The 19,909-nt window shown below is 35.8% G+C and overlaps 1 protein-coding gene across 1 annotated transcript in view; it reads left to right on the top strand.

Annotated features, from left to right (window-relative positions):
• The window catches only part of COL6A5 (collagen type VI alpha 5 chain), a 95,670-nt gene that overhangs the window by 74,227 nt on the left and 1,534 nt on the right, over positions 1-19,909 (top strand). Inside the window, exons 37-40 of the mRNA XM_016140261.2 lie at positions 293-501; positions 14,064-14,753; positions 16,091-16,187; positions 16,950-17,194. Coding sequence (XP_015995747.2) covers positions 293-501; positions 14,064-14,753; positions 16,091-16,187; positions 16,950-17,194 — 1,241 coding nt within the window. The remainder of the gene's footprint in view (positions 1-292; positions 502-14,063; positions 14,754-16,090; positions 16,188-16,949; positions 17,195-19,909) is intronic.

Raw genomic sequence — 19,909 nt, 5'->3', positions numbered from 1 at the left:
TTTTTTGTCGTTTATCTAAAACTCTGTGGCAAATCAGACTTAGTTTATTCCAGACTTAGTTTATTCATAGGCTATAAGCAGATGGGAAAAGGGAGAGGATAAATTTAATTTATCAGCTTATACTTTTTAAATAATAAGTATAATGAATCTTCATAAATTATTTCTTTGAAATGAAGTTTTTTTAACACTCATTTTTATTATAAGAAATAATTATATTAAGTTCTTGAAATCTTTTATTTATATTTCCCAAAGCTATCTAGATTCACCTAAAACTTTCCTTTTTATCTTATAGATTTACTGGTGAACCACAGGAGATCTCTTCAGGAGAGAACGGATTTGTTAGCCAGGAATTAAATGCTGGGAGAGATTCATCTTTCACGTTGGAGGACAATGGAAGTGAACATTTGGTTTACATTCCAAGCCAAATGTTCATGCCACCATTATTAATGACTAAATATGAAAAAGATCAGGATTCTGAAGAAATTGCAAGTCTCATTTTTGGTAAGGAAATGAAAAGTTACAATAGATATTTTTAGATCACTGGGTCCTCGTTGTAACACTAATAGAGACTCAAATACATAAGGCTGGTATCTAAAGCAACTTTTTTCAAGTTCAAGATGGTAGCTACAATGATTTTTTAAATAGAAAGTGAAGATTTAAATAGTGACAAATACCATTAAGAGATCACTCATATAAGCTCTAAGAAATGTCCCTGATATTCTTATCAAATTTGAGATTTCTCTAGATTCCACATCTTGGGCTAGTATGACATAGAAGGAGGTAGGAGAGAGAACATCAGAGCAAAGGAGATATTAAAATGACTTTAAAAGTTGGCCTAGCCAGAGTCCCAGAATTTGTGATTATGTGAGAAGATATGTTATTTTTGAGACACCTGGAAATGATAAAGCATAAACTCCCCCACTGCCTGCTCTACATTTGAATGGCAAACCAGTAATAACTTTTGTCAGGATTTAGTAGTTTCAAACAAATCAGATACATAAGACTTTTGTCTGTATTTTCATTTAAAAAGATGACATTCCAAACAGACTACTCAGAGATTCCATCTATGCTTCTAGAGTCTCCCAAAATCCTCGCTTGGCCAGAAAGCCAGCATTTAAAGTGTTATAAGTATCATGTGTGTTGTTAGAATATACATGTTTAAAAGAAAAAGGGGCCAATTTCATGCCTATTAGTCATAAAAATGAATAATATTTATTCTTTGTAGCTTCCTTAGATAATTCTTTTTCTTAGATTCAACATCTGTGTTCCTACATTGAGTCCCTTATTTCTATAACATAAATATTTGAACTTTAAAACAGCTGAACTTTCTATAAATGAATAAATTTCCATAAAAGAAACTAGAATTAAGAATAAAAAGTCAATCAATCATTAGTTGAAAATAAGACTTAAAAAGAGATAGTGCAGTAAAATTGAGAGTATGTTTACCATGGCATTAAGGCATTCAAATGTGTGTGTGTGTGTATATATATATATATTGTTTATTGGGATAACAATTATATAATTTTCAGGTGTACATTATAATTTCACATCTGTATATACTATTGTGTATTTACCACCCCAAGTCCAGTTTCCTTCAGCTACTATGTATTTGATTCCCTTTACCCACTTGACCTTCTCCTTACTCCCCTATATCTGACTCCTTTTACTCCACCTACCTCTCCTCTCCTTCCTCACCCTCTACCCTTTGGTGACCACTACTCTATAGTCCATGTCCATGAGTCTTTGTTTGTTTGTCCTATTCATTTGTTGCTTTTAGGTTTAAATCCCACATATAAGTGATATCATGTGATTTTCAACTTTTTCTGTTTGGCTTATTTCGCTTAGTACGATTATTTCAAGGTTCATCCATGTTGTTGCAAATGGCAGTATTTCATTTCTTCTTATGGCTGACCACATGATCCAGCAATCCCTCTATTGGGTATTTACCCCAAATGTGTATATTTTTAGTTAAAACAGTTTTTTATTGTCAGATATACATAGCTTAAAGAGGAGAATACAATATTTGTTCTTTTTAATGGATGTGGTTAATTTTGAGTGTTTAATGATATGGGAGTAACAATAGTTCAGGGAACAAGAATTTATTATATTTTGGTTTACAAAGAAGAAAAAGAAAAAGAGAAGTTGTTCGGGCAGTGTTAGAATAGCAAACTGTCATTCGTGATATTTTGTTAGAGGTAAACATTTTAAAGTCTAATAATTCAAAAGTATGACTCTTTTCAGGAAACACAGATATGACTGAATATTTAAGAAAGAAAAAAACTCATCTTTGCAACTATCTTTAATGACCATTTTTCAGTAATAATAGACTTTTCATTTGGTTTTTCAGATATCTTGGAATCAAGATGCTAGTAACTAGCGTAAGGTCCAATCTTGGCTGTAGTAGGAAAAAGGTGTAACTTGTTAGTTACCCTACCCCACCCAATTTCTCCTGGAGTAGGGTGAAGTGTGCTGGGAGTCCTGTGGAGGATTATGTCAGGTTGTGATAGCCTGGAAACAGTGAGTCTCAGACCTAAGGATAATATGTATTTTTTGTCCTTCAAAATAAATCTGATTCTCAGATCATAAGTATTGTCTAGAGACTTTGTGCTATTCCTTTTTTTTTCTTTACCCAGTTGCCAAAACCTGCTGAGAACTTTCTGTATCATGTGCCATCCTCATGGAGAGTAAATTGTGTTTCAGACGTTTTATTCAGTTGCTAAGAGATGAGCTTTGATACGTTCCAGATGTATTGCACAAATAAAAGGTTGATAATATTCATAAGCACCTCCATATGCTGTGCTTGTTACTCATTCATAATATGAATCTTATGGCTGATCTTTCTGCCCTTGAACTGAGAGAGTTGGGGGAAAGTCAGGAATCTTAACCATTTAAGAAATTTAAGAAGTTCTCAGAGTCCTGTGGGCTAGCGATGAGTTGTATGTATCACCCTCTGTCACAAGAAACACAACTACTATTTCTCTACCTGTGCCTTTCTCTCTGCTTCTTACCTGCTCTGACTTTCAAGTTTATTTTCAATGTCATCACCTTTCCTGGCCCTCTCCGCTTCTTACAGCAGCTCAAGAACAATCTGTATCAAAAGCCTGTTTCCAATGAGTTCCAGGTAAACTGGGCTCTAATTTTATTTTACTCGTTCAAGACCACTGAACATCCAGCCAGCCAGCCAACACCTAAGAAAACACTTTTTAAGATCAAAATACAATGTATAGAGATTATTTAGAGATACTATCATGTATTTTCACTGCAACATCTGCAATATAAGAATTCCTTAAAAATTTGATCCCTCCTAATTACTTACCAATGAAATACACATAGTTCTTTGGAATTATGTAATAGAAAATGGGTGGTTTGACTCTAATTAAATTGCAACTGTTGACTCAGTGATAAGCCTAGCACTTGCATCAAACATGAAAGTTAACCAGTATTTAAAATATATTTAGTCTACTTTCAAGATTAAAGAAGGACAGGATAATTTGTAATGAATGTTAAATATTAACCCAAAATCAGCCTCAGGCTCACTCATAGCTGTAGGCAGTTCCAGGCCTTAGGATAATGTCACCTGATATTCTTTCAAATGAATTTCATTGAGAAATGAGAAGCAACACTTTCCTTTTCAATGAGGCTGTAATTGAGCTCAAGGGAGTATGCACAGTCTTTGTTTTATATTTAGTATTTTTTCTAAATGCACTTATTTTACTCAGTTTCTGATCTACAAATTAGGTCTCTCTTTTTTTTTTTAAAGCAAATATGTCATTTGATTTTGAATCAATCATAAGGTATTAAAGCTGGAAAGGTATTTAGTGATCACCTCTTACAAACTGATCTGGAGGCAATTCCAGTCTATACTTTTCTATGAGACACATTGCAATGTCTGGAGACATTATTATTATTATTATTTTTTGCTGTCACAGCTGGAAGATGCTACTGGCATCTAGTGGATAGAGACTAAGGATGCTACTAAACATTCTACAGTGCACAAGCCATCCTCCTCACAACACAGAATGATCCAGTTAAACTGACAATAGTTAGAGAAACCCTGTGTTAGAAGAAACTTCATGCCCCCACAATCATGGAACTAGAAGATTCAGTAGAGGTACACATGGTCCCTGTACCCCGTCTATTGTTTCTACATCATACCCTCAGTATTCTGCTAATTTTTCAAAAGCTATAAAGGTACTGTTGTACCATATAAACTTTTAATACAAAGAGTCTCAAGTCAAACAATTTAGCAAGTTGAACTATTTATAGTGTGGAATATATTCTTTGTTTTTTTCCATAGACATATAGTTTTAAATAGTTTTAGTCAATTGCATATCCTGCTTTTCACATAATATTATGCCATAGATTTTACATATTCTGCAAGCTTCATACTGATTTTTTTGAGTCTTCATAATGATACTTTGAATGAATGATTGTACTTAACTACCTTTTGTACACTTAGCTTGCTTCTAATTTTGCTATTATGTAGCAAACTTGAATATATATCTTTACTTCAGCTAATTTTCAATCTGCACCGGAATTAAATGCAGCAGAAGTGGCTTCTGAGTCACCCATGAACCATCAGCTGAATGCTCTACTTTCACATCACTGCATATTCTAAAGAGATCATAATTGAATTGTGGTCATGTCTAAATTTTAATGACGTGTTTCATGAATTCTTCAGGCAGCCTCAACTATCTTGATGCTCCTCGGAGAATAAAATGAGTCCCCTATTCAATTTAAACTGTATATAGAGGCGGTTGCATTTATTTCTGCTTGAGAATTTATTATACTGGGTTTTCTTGGGGAGGCAGTGGATCTTAGGATTTTTGCTCTATGTTTCCACTCCAGGAACACTTCTCTGTCTGCTAATATAAAAATAAGCTAAAGGTTTTGATGAAAGTGACATTTTGTCACATTCATATGTTTTTCTACCTTACTTTAAAAAACATGAGAATTAGCTCGGAGAGAAGGGTACAAAGAAATCACTTGACCGTGAGCCTCTGACGTAATTGATTGCTCAGTATAGTGAGAATTCATAGCCCTGATTTTATTTGTAACAACTGGAGTCACGTGGTCATTCCAGAATTATTACATATCGATAGTGTGCAGATTATATGGCATTTATAGCTATAATTTAATAGCAAACACAATTTTAATACTGCAGGTGGCTATTAAAATCATAGGAATCCGGAAAATTAGATTTATGTGGGCTTCAGTGGCTGCCTAAATTCCTGAATTCCTTGTGGTAAAATATAGGCAGATTATTTTTTGTTCTTAGACTCCGTACTTAGGGAACCCATGAAAAACTTGGAATGTCCTAAGTAGCTGTTACAGAGAAATAATTCAATTTAGGTTCTAAAAAATTCATTATTTTTTATTTTCCTCTCCCCCAAACACTCCCATGTCTTCCTTTCTTTCTCTCCAACCCTTAGTACCCCTGCCATGACCCTCAGATTTTATTGGCTTCATATTTGACGTAACATTCTGAAAATATTGATTATGGTTTGTTAGTTTTTTTATTAAATCAAAACTTATAGCGAAACTTTATCATCTTGATAGTCTTTTATTGTGTGGGCTAGTTTCTTTTGGTATTTCTTTCTTTTTTTTTTTTTTTTGGTTGTTGTTGTTCATTAATATACCTTATCTATCTATCTATCATCTATCTATCTATCTATCTATCTATCTATCTATCTATCTATCTATCTATCTATCATCTATCTATCTATCTTTTTACTTTATGACCTCCTACACCCATTTCTCCCTCCCCTACCCCTGCCTCTGGCAGGCACTACTCTGTTCTCTGTATCCATGATCCTTTTTTTTCTTTTAAATTCCACATAGAAAGAAGATCATATGGTATTTGTTCTCTATTTGACTTATTTCACTTAGCAGATTGCCCTCAAGGTCCATCCAAGTTGTTGCAAATGATAAGGCGTTATTCTTTTTTATGGTTGGATATGGATGGATGGATGTTGTTTTCATATCTTGGCTATTGCAAACAGTGCTGCAACAAACATGGGGATACAGATATCTTTTTGAGTTAGCGTTTTCGTTTTCTTCAAGTAAGTACCCAGAAGTGGAATTGCTGCATCACACGGTAGTTCTATTTTTAATTTTTTATGGACTGTGTTATATAGTTGTTATAATTTTGTTTATCTCCCTCGAAGGTTTTACATGTGGACAAAACTAATGTGAACTGAGAGTTTAGAGTATGTGGACTATTTGAATTCAAATGTACATTGAGACTGCTTCTTTATGTTCCATGTAATTATTTGTTGCAATTAATAGCTCAACCTTCTAGACTGTAGTGACATTTTTTTTTATCATATAGACCCCTTTCTAGTGGGATAAAACTTGGATACTTGAAATAATAATTGGATGATGGTGGTGGCAGTGGTGGTGGTGGCGGGGGCAGAGATGATGGTGATACTAACGTTGGTGCTGGTTGTGGTAATAGTAAAGACAACAGCAGTGAAGATGTTTGCTGCTGCCGAGGAGGGTGGAGGCGGGTGGAGTAGATGTTGGTGATGTCGTGAATGGTGGAGGTGGAGGTAGAGGTAAGAGGGCAGGGTGGTGGTGATGGTGGTAATGATAATGGTAGTGGTGGGGAGGCGACGGTGGTGGTGACAGCAGTAGTAATAGGGGTGGGAGTGGTGGTGAAAGTAAAGGTATGAGGCTGGAATAGTGCTGATAGCGGTGTTGGTGGAGGTAGCAGTGGCAGCCCTCGGGGAGTGCTTCTTACATAAAAGGATTCTCTTAAGCATTTACATGGATTTTCCCATTAATATTTAGACATCCTTCTATGTAGCAAGTATGTATTTGGCTCCTGTTCTGAATTAAACTTTCATCTAGTCTCTTTAGCAGGGGTGGGGGGGGGGAGGTGGAAGGTGGGCTTGGAGAGGTTTGGTGGTTTTTTGTTGTTCTTGTTTTTAAAAAAGACTCAGAGGCCCTGTCTTCAAGGAACTTGTAGTCTGACAAGAGTATATTCTGTGTGTATAAAAAAATGCCCAATACAAGTCAGAAAACGTTCAGTTTAATGAAAAGTACAGATAGAATGCTTTATTCCATGCAGTGCAATTCTTAAAGCGTTATATACACTGTCCCACTTGATGATTGAGCAATGCATGAACCTCAAAAGCTACAGAAGCAACTGCTATTTAGTGCAGCTGTGTGCCAGACACAATGATAAGCACTTTATATACCTGACATCATTTCATCTTTATCCCAAACTATATTGCTATAACATTTTATATTTATAGATGAGGACACTGATACAAAGGTTAAGAACCTCAAGCAAAGTCACTTTGTGTGTGGCAGAGACAAGATTCAAGCTTGTGCCCATCCACATAAAAATACTAACTTTTACTTATGTATGCCATGTTGTCTAGTAATGGCATTGGCTGCATTTATAAATAAGGAAATATGTCCAATTGCCAAATTTGAGAATAATTTAAGAGAGTTATTTAAAAATAATTATGGTAGTGTAATTCTTGTTTTAAAATTTTTTCATTAAGAATAAACCCTGCTTAGAAAGTGATCCAGAGACCAGAGCACACATCAATGCCATAAAAACCAAAGTGCCAGGTGTTTGGGTATAAATAACTCCCAAGATGTACATCGCTTTTTCTCAGTATGCTGGTACCTTCTGCAGATTGTTATTTCAGAGTATAAAGTAGATGGCAAGGGTTAGTCTTGCAGACTTAAGTGTCATCTAGAAAAGTCTAGGCCAAGAAAGACATTTATTTTAAGTCTTTGGGGAAAAGGATGAAATCTATTTTGAGATAGTCACTTCTACTCGTTCAGGCAAATGCGGGAAAGAGGACCTCATAGAAGAGAATTTTACAACAAAACAAGTGAGTTTTAGATGTGTCTTTACTTCCTTTGGCATAAAATCAATGACACATAGTCAGATACACACTTGTGTACCTGCTTCCCTTGCTGCTCCAGCTTAGAGCATGACTGGTGACCTCACCAGACAGGAGGGAGGACAGGCCTGAGATGGCAGTGTTAAATGGAGAGGTGTATAAATTATTGCCAACTCCTCTGCAGTTAAGCATGCATAAATACAATAGAACATTTTCTCATTTCTGAGAGCATGCATGCAAAATTTGTTATCCTAATTGTGTTATACTAATACCAGTTGACTGTATTTTTTCCTGGGAAATTTTGGTTTGCAGAATATAGTATCATGGGCAAGATTTTCAGATGTCTGAGACTTTACTATTTGTTTCCCTCTAAAGATTATATTTGTGGAGCATACTGGATATGCACCGTGCAAACTTTATTTGATTCTCTCAAAAACTTTATAAAGGTGTATTTTATTACTACTGTTTTTTAGATAATGAAACTGAAGTAAGGAGGAGACTCAGGATCCCAGAGGTAGCCAAGACTCAAACTCCAAAAATTCTGCTCATAACCACTGCTCTTCAATGCCTAGAGAAGACAAAATTACAAATTTTATTTAATTTCTATAGTTACCTACTTTTGGTAAAAAACAAACAAAAAAAAACAAACAAAAAAACTTACTCTAGTGGCTTCACAAGTAACAGCAATTGACTAAGACCCTCATTCTTTGAACCAGATTTCAGGGCCTTTGGTGAGATGGTTAATGTGCCCCTTAATGTGTCTGCTTTACCCTCATAGCTGATGACCAATTCTTCTGAAGGTGTTACATGGAGTGAGTTTCAAATCCTGCCTCTGCCACTTACAGGTTGTCATTTCTTGGCCAAGTTATTTATCTTCTCCAAGCCTTGGCTTGCTCATTTGTAAAATGGTAATGATGATAATTTCACCCTCATAGTGTTACATGGAAGATTAAATGAAAGAAAACATGCATAGGTTGAGCACAAGATCTGAAGTGACCTACGTGCTCAATTAAGTACTCAGAAGGTGGAAAGCGAAAAACAAAGCATTGCCAACCTCATGAGAAGTCTTATAAAAAAGGTTAATTTGAAAAACACCTGCTACAGTTTATCTGAACAGAAATATACACATAACATAGCTTCAGTTGTACATGTGGCTTACCAATTGAGACCACATGGATAATTTTCACCCATGGACAAAATCTAAGGCAAATCACTGGATAACTCATGCGTATCTTGAGATTTCCCTCAAATACTATGAAAGGCAGCATAGCTACTTAGCAGCATACTTGATCCCAGTCCAAATGGCTCAAGTCTTGTAGATTCTCTCTTCTCCCTAAATTCCCTTTCCACCCACGCTTCTCTCTACAGTTACTGGAGTGTACTTGGCATTGTGGCTTAAATCTTGGCCAGAGTTAGGCTAATCTCTAGGGGTGTTTCCTTGGAAATTTAGCTGGATTTCTCATTCTTTCCAAGTCTAGTTCATGATAAAGTGAGCCAGTCCTTCTTCCTCTGCCATTCTGAGGAAATTCTTAACTAGGGTTAAAGACAGAAGTTTGGCTTGGCGATATTTTCAGAAAATATATGCATTGCTATGAACTATGGGTATATTTTATCCACACTCTGCCAAATTTTCTTGAAGGAAATGTTTTAGAAGGCCCAATCTTTCTAAATAAGATGAATTTAAACTCAAAGTTAAATAATCACACCTTATAGTTTAATTAAGTTTTAGAGTTTTCAAGGCATAATCATCTACATTTAGCTTCTTTGAATCTTATGCTAATCCTGTAAGTAGGTAAAAAAAATATCTCTAAGAGATTTTGTAGATAAAGTACACCTCATTAGAAAATAGTTCTGTTGGGTACTTTGAGAAAGGATTGAGATTTTGCTCATTTATAAAGATAAAACTGGAAAAAACGTTAACATTTCTGATATATATGCATGAAAAAATATTTCACTAACATGGTAAGTCAACCTTTCATCTTCTACTAGAATATTTATGAAATATTCTTTCTTGTGTTTTAACTAAATGTGTTGATCAGCTCATCCTCTTTAAAGAAGCCAAAATGCTATCGTTGGAAAACAGAGACCCTAGTGGCAGAACAGGTAATAGTTAACTCCAGAACTGTAAACTGCAAAATGATGAAAACGTCCATTTAAATAATCTTCACAGTTCCTAACATACTATAGCCAAAAAGTCTAGAAATGTTTTTTCATGGTGCTCTTTTAGGCCTAAAGTATATTATATAGCATCCACAGCAAAGAAGAATATAAAATATATGCTTTTGTCTGCACTTTCAGTTTCATATTTAGTAGTTTAATCAGGAACCTCCATCTTTATCAAAAATTTTAAGAAGAATTTAAAACTAGATTTCTAGTGTAGAATGGGAGGCCTATTCATTTAAAACAGTTTTCTGAACAGGAAATTCAAATCCTGTTCAGTCATTACAAAAAAGAAAAAGAAAAATCTACTAGATAAATGACCAGTTCTTAGCCCCTCATGAGAAGGAAGAGAACATAGGAAGATCCCAAACAATATGGTCAGTTATTATCTATTCAAAATTACCAAGATGGGGCAACAGAGACTGGATTTACCTCCCAAGTGAAATAACCAAAGGCACATACACACACAAGTATGCATGCACACATGCACAAAGCAACAGGAAATGAAAGGCATTGATCCTTTAGAGACAGGAAACAAATGAGGTGAACTTATGTTACTCCAGCTTACCGCCATGAGGAAGTTTTCCTGCCATGGTGCAGGAAGGGAGAATCCACGTAGAGCCCAATATAGTCCTTATAGTGAAGAGATAGAGCTGAGTGTCCAGGGAGACCAAGACAGTAAGAGTTCACTGGACAGAATACCAGGGAGAAGAGGGATGCACAAAGAGAGAGCCCTGGAGATCTGCAAACAGTCCTCCTTAATTATTGAGCAGAGTACTGATAACATACCTGTGAGGAGATGACCTGAGCCTAGAGGAAGAATCTTCTGAAAGGATTAGAGAATAATGCCAGTCACTCAAACAGGGCCAGAATAGTGCCTTTTTCCCACCAGGAAGACTGGAAAAACTCATGATTCATAGATTATTGGGGAGAAAACGCAGGAAGGTTTTACCTCAGTAATGGGGAATAATAAGCCTTAAATTAAGCACAGCTCCAGACTTGCCTAACAAATCATAACAGCAAGACCCCAAAAGATAAAATCGTTTCCATGTAACTTAACTGCTTCCCCAAACAAAACACATGAATATTTATAGAAATTCAAAAGTATCCCATATCTGTAAAGGAAAATTTCACAATGTCTGGCTTAAGAAGCAGAAAGACATAATCCATAATTTAGAGTGTAAGCACTCAAAACTAAACCAGAACAGACTCAAATGTTAAAATTAGCAGACAAATATATTAACACAGTTTTTGTAATTATATTTCATATGTTAAAAAGTAGAGATAGAAAATAAAGATTCAATAGAATTTGTAGAGATGAAAACTGCAGTTTCTAGAATGAACAATAAATACATTGGATGGGTTCAATGATAAATTAGATTTGATAAAAGAAAGAATTGGTAAACTTAAAGATGTAGCAATAGAAATTCTCCAAAAATAAAACTCAAGGAGAAAAAATACATTTTAAAAATGAAAAGAGCATCAGTGTATTTCAATACCCTCTCTTGATATTTGGCAGATGTAAACACAAAATCGACAGGAATATAATAGGCTTAAACAACACTATCAACTAACTTGACCTAATGATTATTCAAAGAACACCTCACACAACAACAGAATACACGTTATTTTCAAGTACACATGAAACATTTACCAAGATAGACCATATTGTGGGCCATAAAACAATTCTCCAAATTTTAATAGATTTAAGGGATTTAAGAAATAAGAAAAAATAACAAAATAAACCCAAGATAAGCAGAAGAAAGGAAGTATTAAAATTAAAATGGAACTCAATGAAATAGAAAACAGAATTAAATTAAAAATCAATAGCAGAAAGATCTTTGAAAGATCCCAGGTATTAATAAGCTGAATACAGCACTTCTAAATAATCCATGATCAAAGAGCAAATCAAAAGGGAAATTAGAAAGTATTTTGAAGTGAATGAAAATTAAACCACAATACCAAAATTTTTGAGATTCCACTTAAGTAGTACTTAAGAGGTCATTTATAGCATTAAATTCCTATATTGGTAAAGAAGAAAGGTTTCAAATCAGTGACCTCATCTTTTACCTTAAGAAATAAGAAAAAGAAGAACAAGATAAACCCAAGATAAGCAGAAGAAAGGAAATAATAAAATTAAAGTGGAACTCGAAATAGAAAAATCAATAAAAACAAAAGGAATATCAGTAAAATTGATAAACCTATAGTCAAACTCACCAGGAAAAAAGAGAAGACACTACCAATATCAGCAAGGAAATAAGAAATGTGTTCTAAGGATTTTAAAAGAATAATCAAGGAATATTATAAACAATTTTTGCCTATAAATTAGCTTATATGAAATAGACATTTCTTGCAATGCACAAATTACCAAAGCTCATTCAAGAAGAAGTAATCTTAATAGCCCTAAGCCTATTAAAGAAAACGAATTTGTAGGACAAACCTTCCCATAAAAAAAAATCTGGGCCTAGACGACTTCACTGGTGAATTCAACAAAACATTAAGAAAGAAATAATATCAATTCTATGCAAACTCTTACAGAAAATTAAAGAAGTATTAATATTTCCCAACTCATTCTTTGAGGACAGATTACCATGATTACTGAAACCAGACAAAGACATTACATGAAAAAGAAACTACACACCAATGTTCCTCATGAAAATAGATGCAAAAATTCTAAATAAATTTTAGCAAATGAAATATCCATTATTAGTATGTAGCAATTATTATACAAGGTATGTTGATATCAAAATACCACATTGTATACCTTAAATATATACAATTTTTATTTGTCAAAATACAAACAATAGGTAAAAAATATAATGTGATGTTTACATCAGAAATATAGATTTCTTTGAGCATTCAAACATCTGATAGAATATTAGCCCTCTTAATAACATTACTCATGGTGGGGTTTTTTTTGCATTCTATTTAAATCTTAAGCTTTTATGACATTAATACAGGTTAATCAATTGATTTGTGAGGATTTTATTATGAGGATTAAATAAAGTAATAAATGTAAAGCATTAATAATGGGTTGAACACAAAAAGGGACTAATAAATTTTGCCAGTTAGAAATCTACTTCTTCCTTGATTTGGTTCACAAACATTCTTCTTCCATGAATAAAAGAACATTGGCCACCTGCTTCTTGTATTTCCTGTTGTGGCCTTTCCAGCCAGCCATCATCCTCATGATTGTGGACATGGTTTCATGATCCCTTAGCCTTAGAGCTGTGCTACTTGAAGTACTGATCTATAACAAGATAAAAAGTTAGCATCAGAATCTAAATCAAGGCACTGTTCCTTTCATTGAGAAAGTCTTGCTGCACAAAAAATGAAGTTAGCTGAACTAATCAATGTGTTTTGTAATATAATCGACTTATATCATGGTACAAGCTTCTTATCTTGCTATGGGCTGATAAACTGGTTGTATCTTGGCACTTTGAATACCAAAGTCTTTGAGTATATTATGGCTTGCACAGAGTTTGTATTCTAAAGTCAGCATTTATAATGATTATAGAATCCTAAAGTCAGCATTTGTATAGCTTTCATGATATAACACTATGGTATATTTTTTGAATGTGTATATAATGGTATATGTGTTTGTGACATCAATAAATGTGACTTTGACATATCTACTTTTCTCTTGGAATCATCACATATAACCAGTTCTCATGCAAATGTATACTCCAAATTTTATAACCATATGAAGTATACTAAAAATAGCTGTATGTTTCTTATCTTGCATATGCAAATAGCTAGAGGATCAGTCGGTTCTTTGACAAAGTCTGAGATGAGGTAGCAAATAAGTTTTTTTTTCATGTGACAACGCCTGTTGAATGTTAATGGCTCTCCATGTACTGTGTGGAGACGTAATTGGAGAATGAATCTGGGAACGAGTGCTGCAATTGATTAATGATGTCTGCCATGGGTGTGGGAGTGAAGCATGGCAACACCCATGCTGTGTATTTGTGGTCCTTGGCTAGGAGTTCTGAGTTTATCCTTCTACTAAAATGAGTAACTTGAATTATTCTGTTGCAGGATATGAAAACCATGGCAGAAAAGAAGGACCAGGTCTTGCTGATGAACCTGGAGATGTCTCTCTTCGTGAATATTACATGGATGTGGCTTTCCTTATTGATGCTTCCCAAAGAGTAGGAAATGATGAATTTCAGGAAGTGAAAACTTTTATAACCTCAGTGCTCGATTACTTTCATATTGCCCCCAATCCACTGACCTCCACTTTAGGAGATAGAGTGGCCGTCCTGAGCTACTCTCCTCCAGGCTATGTGCCCAACGCTGAAGAATGCCCCGTCTCCCTGGAATTTGATTTGGTTACTTATAACAGTATATATCAAATGAAACAGCATCTCCAGGACTCTCTTCAACAGCTCAATGGAGATGTTTTTACTGGCCATGCTCTGCAGTGGACAATTGACAATGTCTTTGCAGGAATCCCCAACCTGAGGAAAAACAAAGTTATTTTTGTTATATCTGCCGGAGAAACCAACCCATTAGACAAGGAAGTCTTAAGAAATGTATCTCTGAGAGCCAAGTGTCAGGGCTACTCCATATTTGTGTTTTCCTTTGGTGCTGTACACAATTACAAGGAATTAGAAGAATTAGCCAGCCATCCACTGGATCATCACTTAGTCCAGCTTGGCCGAACCCACAAGCCAGATATGAATTATATCATCAAGTTTGTCAAGCCATTTGTCCATTTGATCAGACGTAAGTCATTAAACCTTTTCTCTTCTATGTTTTTGCAATAAATAGATCTAATGTCTCTGTGTACAATTCACCAATTGACTTAGTAACATGATCTTCACTTCAATCAAGAGTGGTGGAGTTTAAGAGATGAGTAGGAGGCAGTGAGAAAACCACAGAGAAAAATCTCAGGTCTTATTAACCTTGAACTTTACTGCTGTATTGTTAAAGTTTTTGCCAGAAAACTCCCAATATGGGTAAAAGTGTCTTTTAACCCTACCCTGTGTGTTTTTGCTATGTACTGTTCTTTCAATGAATTGTATCCTTAGTACAGCCCTCAAAGGAAAGTGTTAGTATCCCCATTTTACAAGTGAGAAAATGGGTTCAGAGACATTAAATAAATTGTTCAAAAGCTAACAGTTAAGAGTTGGCAATTTCTAGACTCAACTCCTTGCATTCTGACCCCAGGGCTCTGCTCTTGTTCATTAAAGTAAACTTCAATTTCTAAACTCTTAAAAAGGTACGCTGCTCTAATAAATAATATCCCCCAGTACCACCACCTTCCATCTACTCCAAGGACTTGTATTTTATCTTACCATTATAAATTACCTCTGGTTATGAATTGAATTCTTATGAGTCATGGGCACAAATCTCTTCTAGAGCCTGTCTCAGACAGCTGGCTTAGGCATAGCAACGTAAGAGAGTTAAGTGTATCTTTTTACAGTGAGGCTTTGAAAGTGGCTGCCTCAGCCTCTCTCCATGTGTTGTAATTTTAGACATGGGTATAGTAGCATACCTAAGAGCTTGCAGCATCAGGCAAGTCCTGGCCTGTGCTAGGGATTAGAAGTGGGTCAGAGGCCATGTTGAATGGTTATCCGTAACTCCTACATGTTTACCAGGGAATCTCAGGGATGCAGATTTTCTGGCCCTGATAAAGCCCCAGGGCTCAAATAACTCTCAGGAATCTTAGATTTATAGTTAGTAACAGAGTTATCACTTACAAAATATCGGTGCCTTCTTCCAACCCCAAGATAAATAGGCCAGATAATTTCAATAGTTAATCACATCTTCTAGAAAGATTCTTTTTTACAGGGAGAGAAATGATGATATAAGGGATTAAGAGATGTCCTTGAGTTATATCACAAGGCCATGACATAGCAATGCATGACAAGTTTTGACTCAGGCAAAAATTCAGAAGTTTCGACTTTGCCAACAAGGTATTGCAGTGTCAGAGATTGCCCGTGTGAAATTAATTTGCTCTTGAAAACACCTCCAACCACAGGAAAATGTGAACTGACTTTGGGTGATACTCAGTATACAGAAGGGTAAAATTTAGATTAACCAGCCCACTCTCTTTCCAGGCGCCATGAACAACTATCCCCCTGCAGAGCTGAGACCCAAGTGTGTTAACATCACCGCCCCCAACCCAAAGAACGTTAGAACAGAAAACACTACATTGTGAGTTGACAAATTCACAGCTGGAAACAGCTCTTAAGAAAAGAATTTGAAATGAATGGTGTTTGAGTTTTTCAAGATGCGTTGGTTATCAGGTGTGTGCGTGTGTGCATGCATGTGTGTGTGTGTGTGTGTGTGTGTACATGCATGCATGTGCATGTGTGTTTTAAATGCTCCTGGTTTGTGATGACGGTGCAGATCTAGTGTTGATGGAAGATCAGATATGACCCTATTAGAAAGAATCATGTTTTAATTTCTGTTGCTTTTATAAAAACAAGGCCCTTAAAGTACCTTATTAGTAACTCTATAACACCGCTCTAATATTGGGTACTGCCAAAACATAACGCTTACAATATCAAATGTTAGATGTAACAATTTTAGAGCAGCAGAAAACATGAAAAAGAAAAAGTTACAAAAGCAGCAAAAACATTTACCATTTAGTAAACAGAAACTGTATGAAGACTGGCAGGAAAGATTCTTTTAAATTTGAGTTTGCAAAGTACAATTCTAAGTACTCAATAAAAATTCAGTAATGAAAATAATATTGGTTTGGAGTCCTAAACACTGACACAAATGTTTAATTTTCCTTTGGAATATTAAAAAAAAAAATCACCTCTCAGTCAAATTTCATCCACAAACTGCATTTGGACTATTCTAATCACATGCCTAAAATTGATTTGTGTCATATTCTCTGGCTGTATTTACATTTAATCCTGTAAAGGACTCGGCTAATGTATTTTTCATCTCTTTTCTCTGTCATATCAGCTTTATTCCTGAAGTGTATGAAATAGAGGCAGGAAGCAGTGAGCCGTTTGGTGAATTTGATTCCCAGGAGCAGCACATCTTTGTATTAGGGAGCAATCAGAGTAACGGCTCTGCAACCGTGACTGACTTGATCCAGAAGTTATACAAGCTCTTTTCAACCGGGGAACTGATGATGAAAGACAAGGAAGAAGCACATTCAGAAAAAATTACAACTCCAGCAAATGATAAACAACAAGATAAAAAAGGTAACCTTGAGTACAGTAGAAGCGAAGATGAAGTACTTTGTTTGGATTTTCCCCTGGTCAAAGATGAGCAACAAGAATTCACTGAGACAGGTAGAGATGATAGGATAGAGGGGCTTTAGCATCTAAGGATACAAGGGGTTCTCAAGAGAAGGGATCAAGGAAGCTAAAACTCCATAAGGCAAAAAAGAGAATCGGTGGTATCAACAAAACCAGAACTAGAAGTAGATATGAATGTTTGGTGTGGGGTCAGGGAATGGAGACATGAGAGGGACAAGGGTAAGGACCACGGGTCGTAAGCAGGAGGAGCCCTGCACCCTTGTGCAAAAGGGGGGTGAGGAGGAACTGTACAACAAGCCTTCCACATTTGAACACTCAGGGTCTTCTTTCTACCTCAGCACCTAGGGTTTTCCTGGTCTGAGATGCAGGCTCCTAGCTGAGCTCCAGCCTCAGTGGTGCCTGGAGAGAGCAAGGTTTCTGTGGTTCTGAGATCTCTGTGGAGGCTGAATGCAGCTTCTTAGGCTGCTTGAGGAAGTGGTTATGGACCTACGGCTAAAGGAAAAATAGGAGATGGAGAACAGGAAGCTATAGGAGCCTCTAGAGCAGCTATTCACAATCTTTACCTATACCAAAATTATGTGAGAAATTATTTTAGAATAAATGTTCTGGGGTGTCTACTAAAGCTGAAAATACGCATATCTTGTGATCCAGTGATTGTACTCCAATGTATATATCCAACATAAAAATATATATTCATGAAAATTCAGGTACTAGAATGTTCACAGCAGCACTATATGTAGTGGCCCCAAAGTGGGAACAAAAATGCCCAACAGTAGATATGATAAATAAATTGTGGTAAGTTATATAATAATAAAACACTGTGTATGTATGCAGCATGTACATAAAATACTATGTATGTATACTTCAATATATATACTATGTGTTATGTATTACACATATATATTAGATATCGGTATAATTATAGATATGGAGCAAAATCAGCAAAATGATGAAAAATATGAGAGATAAGGATAGAGGAAACATGAAAAATATAGACAGAAAGGGGAGAGAAGATAAGATGTAAGAAATGGCAAATAAAATATAGATAAAGTATCTGGCTCTGGTCAAGGTGAACTAAGCCTGCTATAGCATCAAGATAGAGTCAGCCCAAACTGCCTATTTCTCCCACTGATTAATTACAACTGAAAACTCTGGACAAAATGCAAAAAGCAACTACTTGAGAACTCTGAAAAGTAAACAAAAATAGATATATTACGAAGGGGCATGAGTTTCCCACTTTCCTTTCTCTTTCCTTTGTAGATTTATGATGAGGGCAGGTCCCAGTCCTGGAGCTGCATGGTAGGGGTGAAGCACATGGTGAAAGCTTGGTGGGAACCCCATATTTCTAGGTGGAAGAACTAGAAAAAGGGGGCCCCTGTTCGTCAAAGGTGGTAGAAGAAATCCCCATTTTTCTTTTCTTTTCTCTTGTGGTTTTGTTTTAAAGGCGGCTACAGTTTGGAGCTGAGTGGAAGGCTAGGTGTCTAAAATTAAAAAGAAACCCTGTCTTTCTGGTCAGAGGAACTGGGAAGAGAGGCCAGTGTATAGGGATAACCTCAGCGAGAGGAGAATCAGAGGAGATCCTCTAATTCTAATTGTGGGAACTATATAAGCCCCGGGCTCTCCCCTAAGTCTCAAAACAGAACGGTGAAGGCTTTGGACACTAAACTGAGTTTGAAACCACTGCCTGCAAAAGATGAGACAGCACCAGCATTCTGAACCTAACAGGTTCATTGCCTGCTTTAAAAAAAAAAATCAAAATTCTAGTAAGACTTAGAGTCTATACAACATAATGTTCAAAATGTTCAGGATAAAATCCAAAATTATGCAACAGCGTGAACCAGGAAATGTGAACTATTCTCAAAGGAAAAGACAATCAGCAGATGCCAGCCTCGAGCGACTCCGGTGCCGCCATCGTCAAAGGCAGCAAAGCAGCTATCGTGACTGTGCTCCATGACATAAACACGGGCAACCCGAAATGGACAGAGAGATAGGCATTCTCAGCAGTGAATCAAGATAGCAAGAAGGAACCGAAGGAAATTTTAGAGTAAAAAAAAAAATGCAATATCTGAAATTTAAAAATTCACTAGATAGGTTCAATAGCCAAGTGAAGATGGCAAAGAGTTAGTTGACTTATAGACTAATTATATAATCTGAAGATAGAAGAGATTTTAAAAAAGTGAACAGAGCCTCAGAGACTTGTGAAACAACATCAAAAGGTTTAACGTTGGTTGCATTGGCATTCTAGAAGGAAAGTAGAAAGCTAGATTTATTCAGAAAAAAAAAAGTTTTTCAAGGAAATGATGGCCAAAACCTTACCCAATTGGTAAAGCTATGACTGTACAGATTTTAAAGTTCAAAGAAGACTCCACTCAGGCACATCATAAACTGCTTAAAGCAAAAGATAAAAATGCTGGAAGCATCTAGAGAAAAACTATATGTGACAAAAGAAGGGAACAACTATTCAAATGATCATAGATTTCTCATCAGAAACCGTGGAGGCCAGAAGACAGTGGTGCTGGGGTTGTTTATGAGATTCGTATAGGGATATTACTATCCCTACATGAATTATCCAAGTCCCTGTATGAATTATCTAAGTCAAATATCTAATATATTTGACAGTTAAAACTAAAAATCCATTGTGACGAAAGATCAGCCTTC

The sequence above is a fragment of the Rousettus aegyptiacus genome, unplaced genomic scaffold (assembly GCF_014176215.1).
Source record: "Rousettus aegyptiacus isolate mRouAeg1 unplaced genomic scaffold, mRouAeg1.p scaffold_m13_p_4, whole genome shotgun sequence".
NCBI classification, from domain to species: domain Eukaryota; kingdom Metazoa; phylum Chordata; class Mammalia; order Chiroptera; family Pteropodidae; genus Rousettus; species Rousettus aegyptiacus.
Note: the sequence above shows the minus strand (reverse complement) of the source record. Positions and strands in the feature narration are given on the sequence as shown.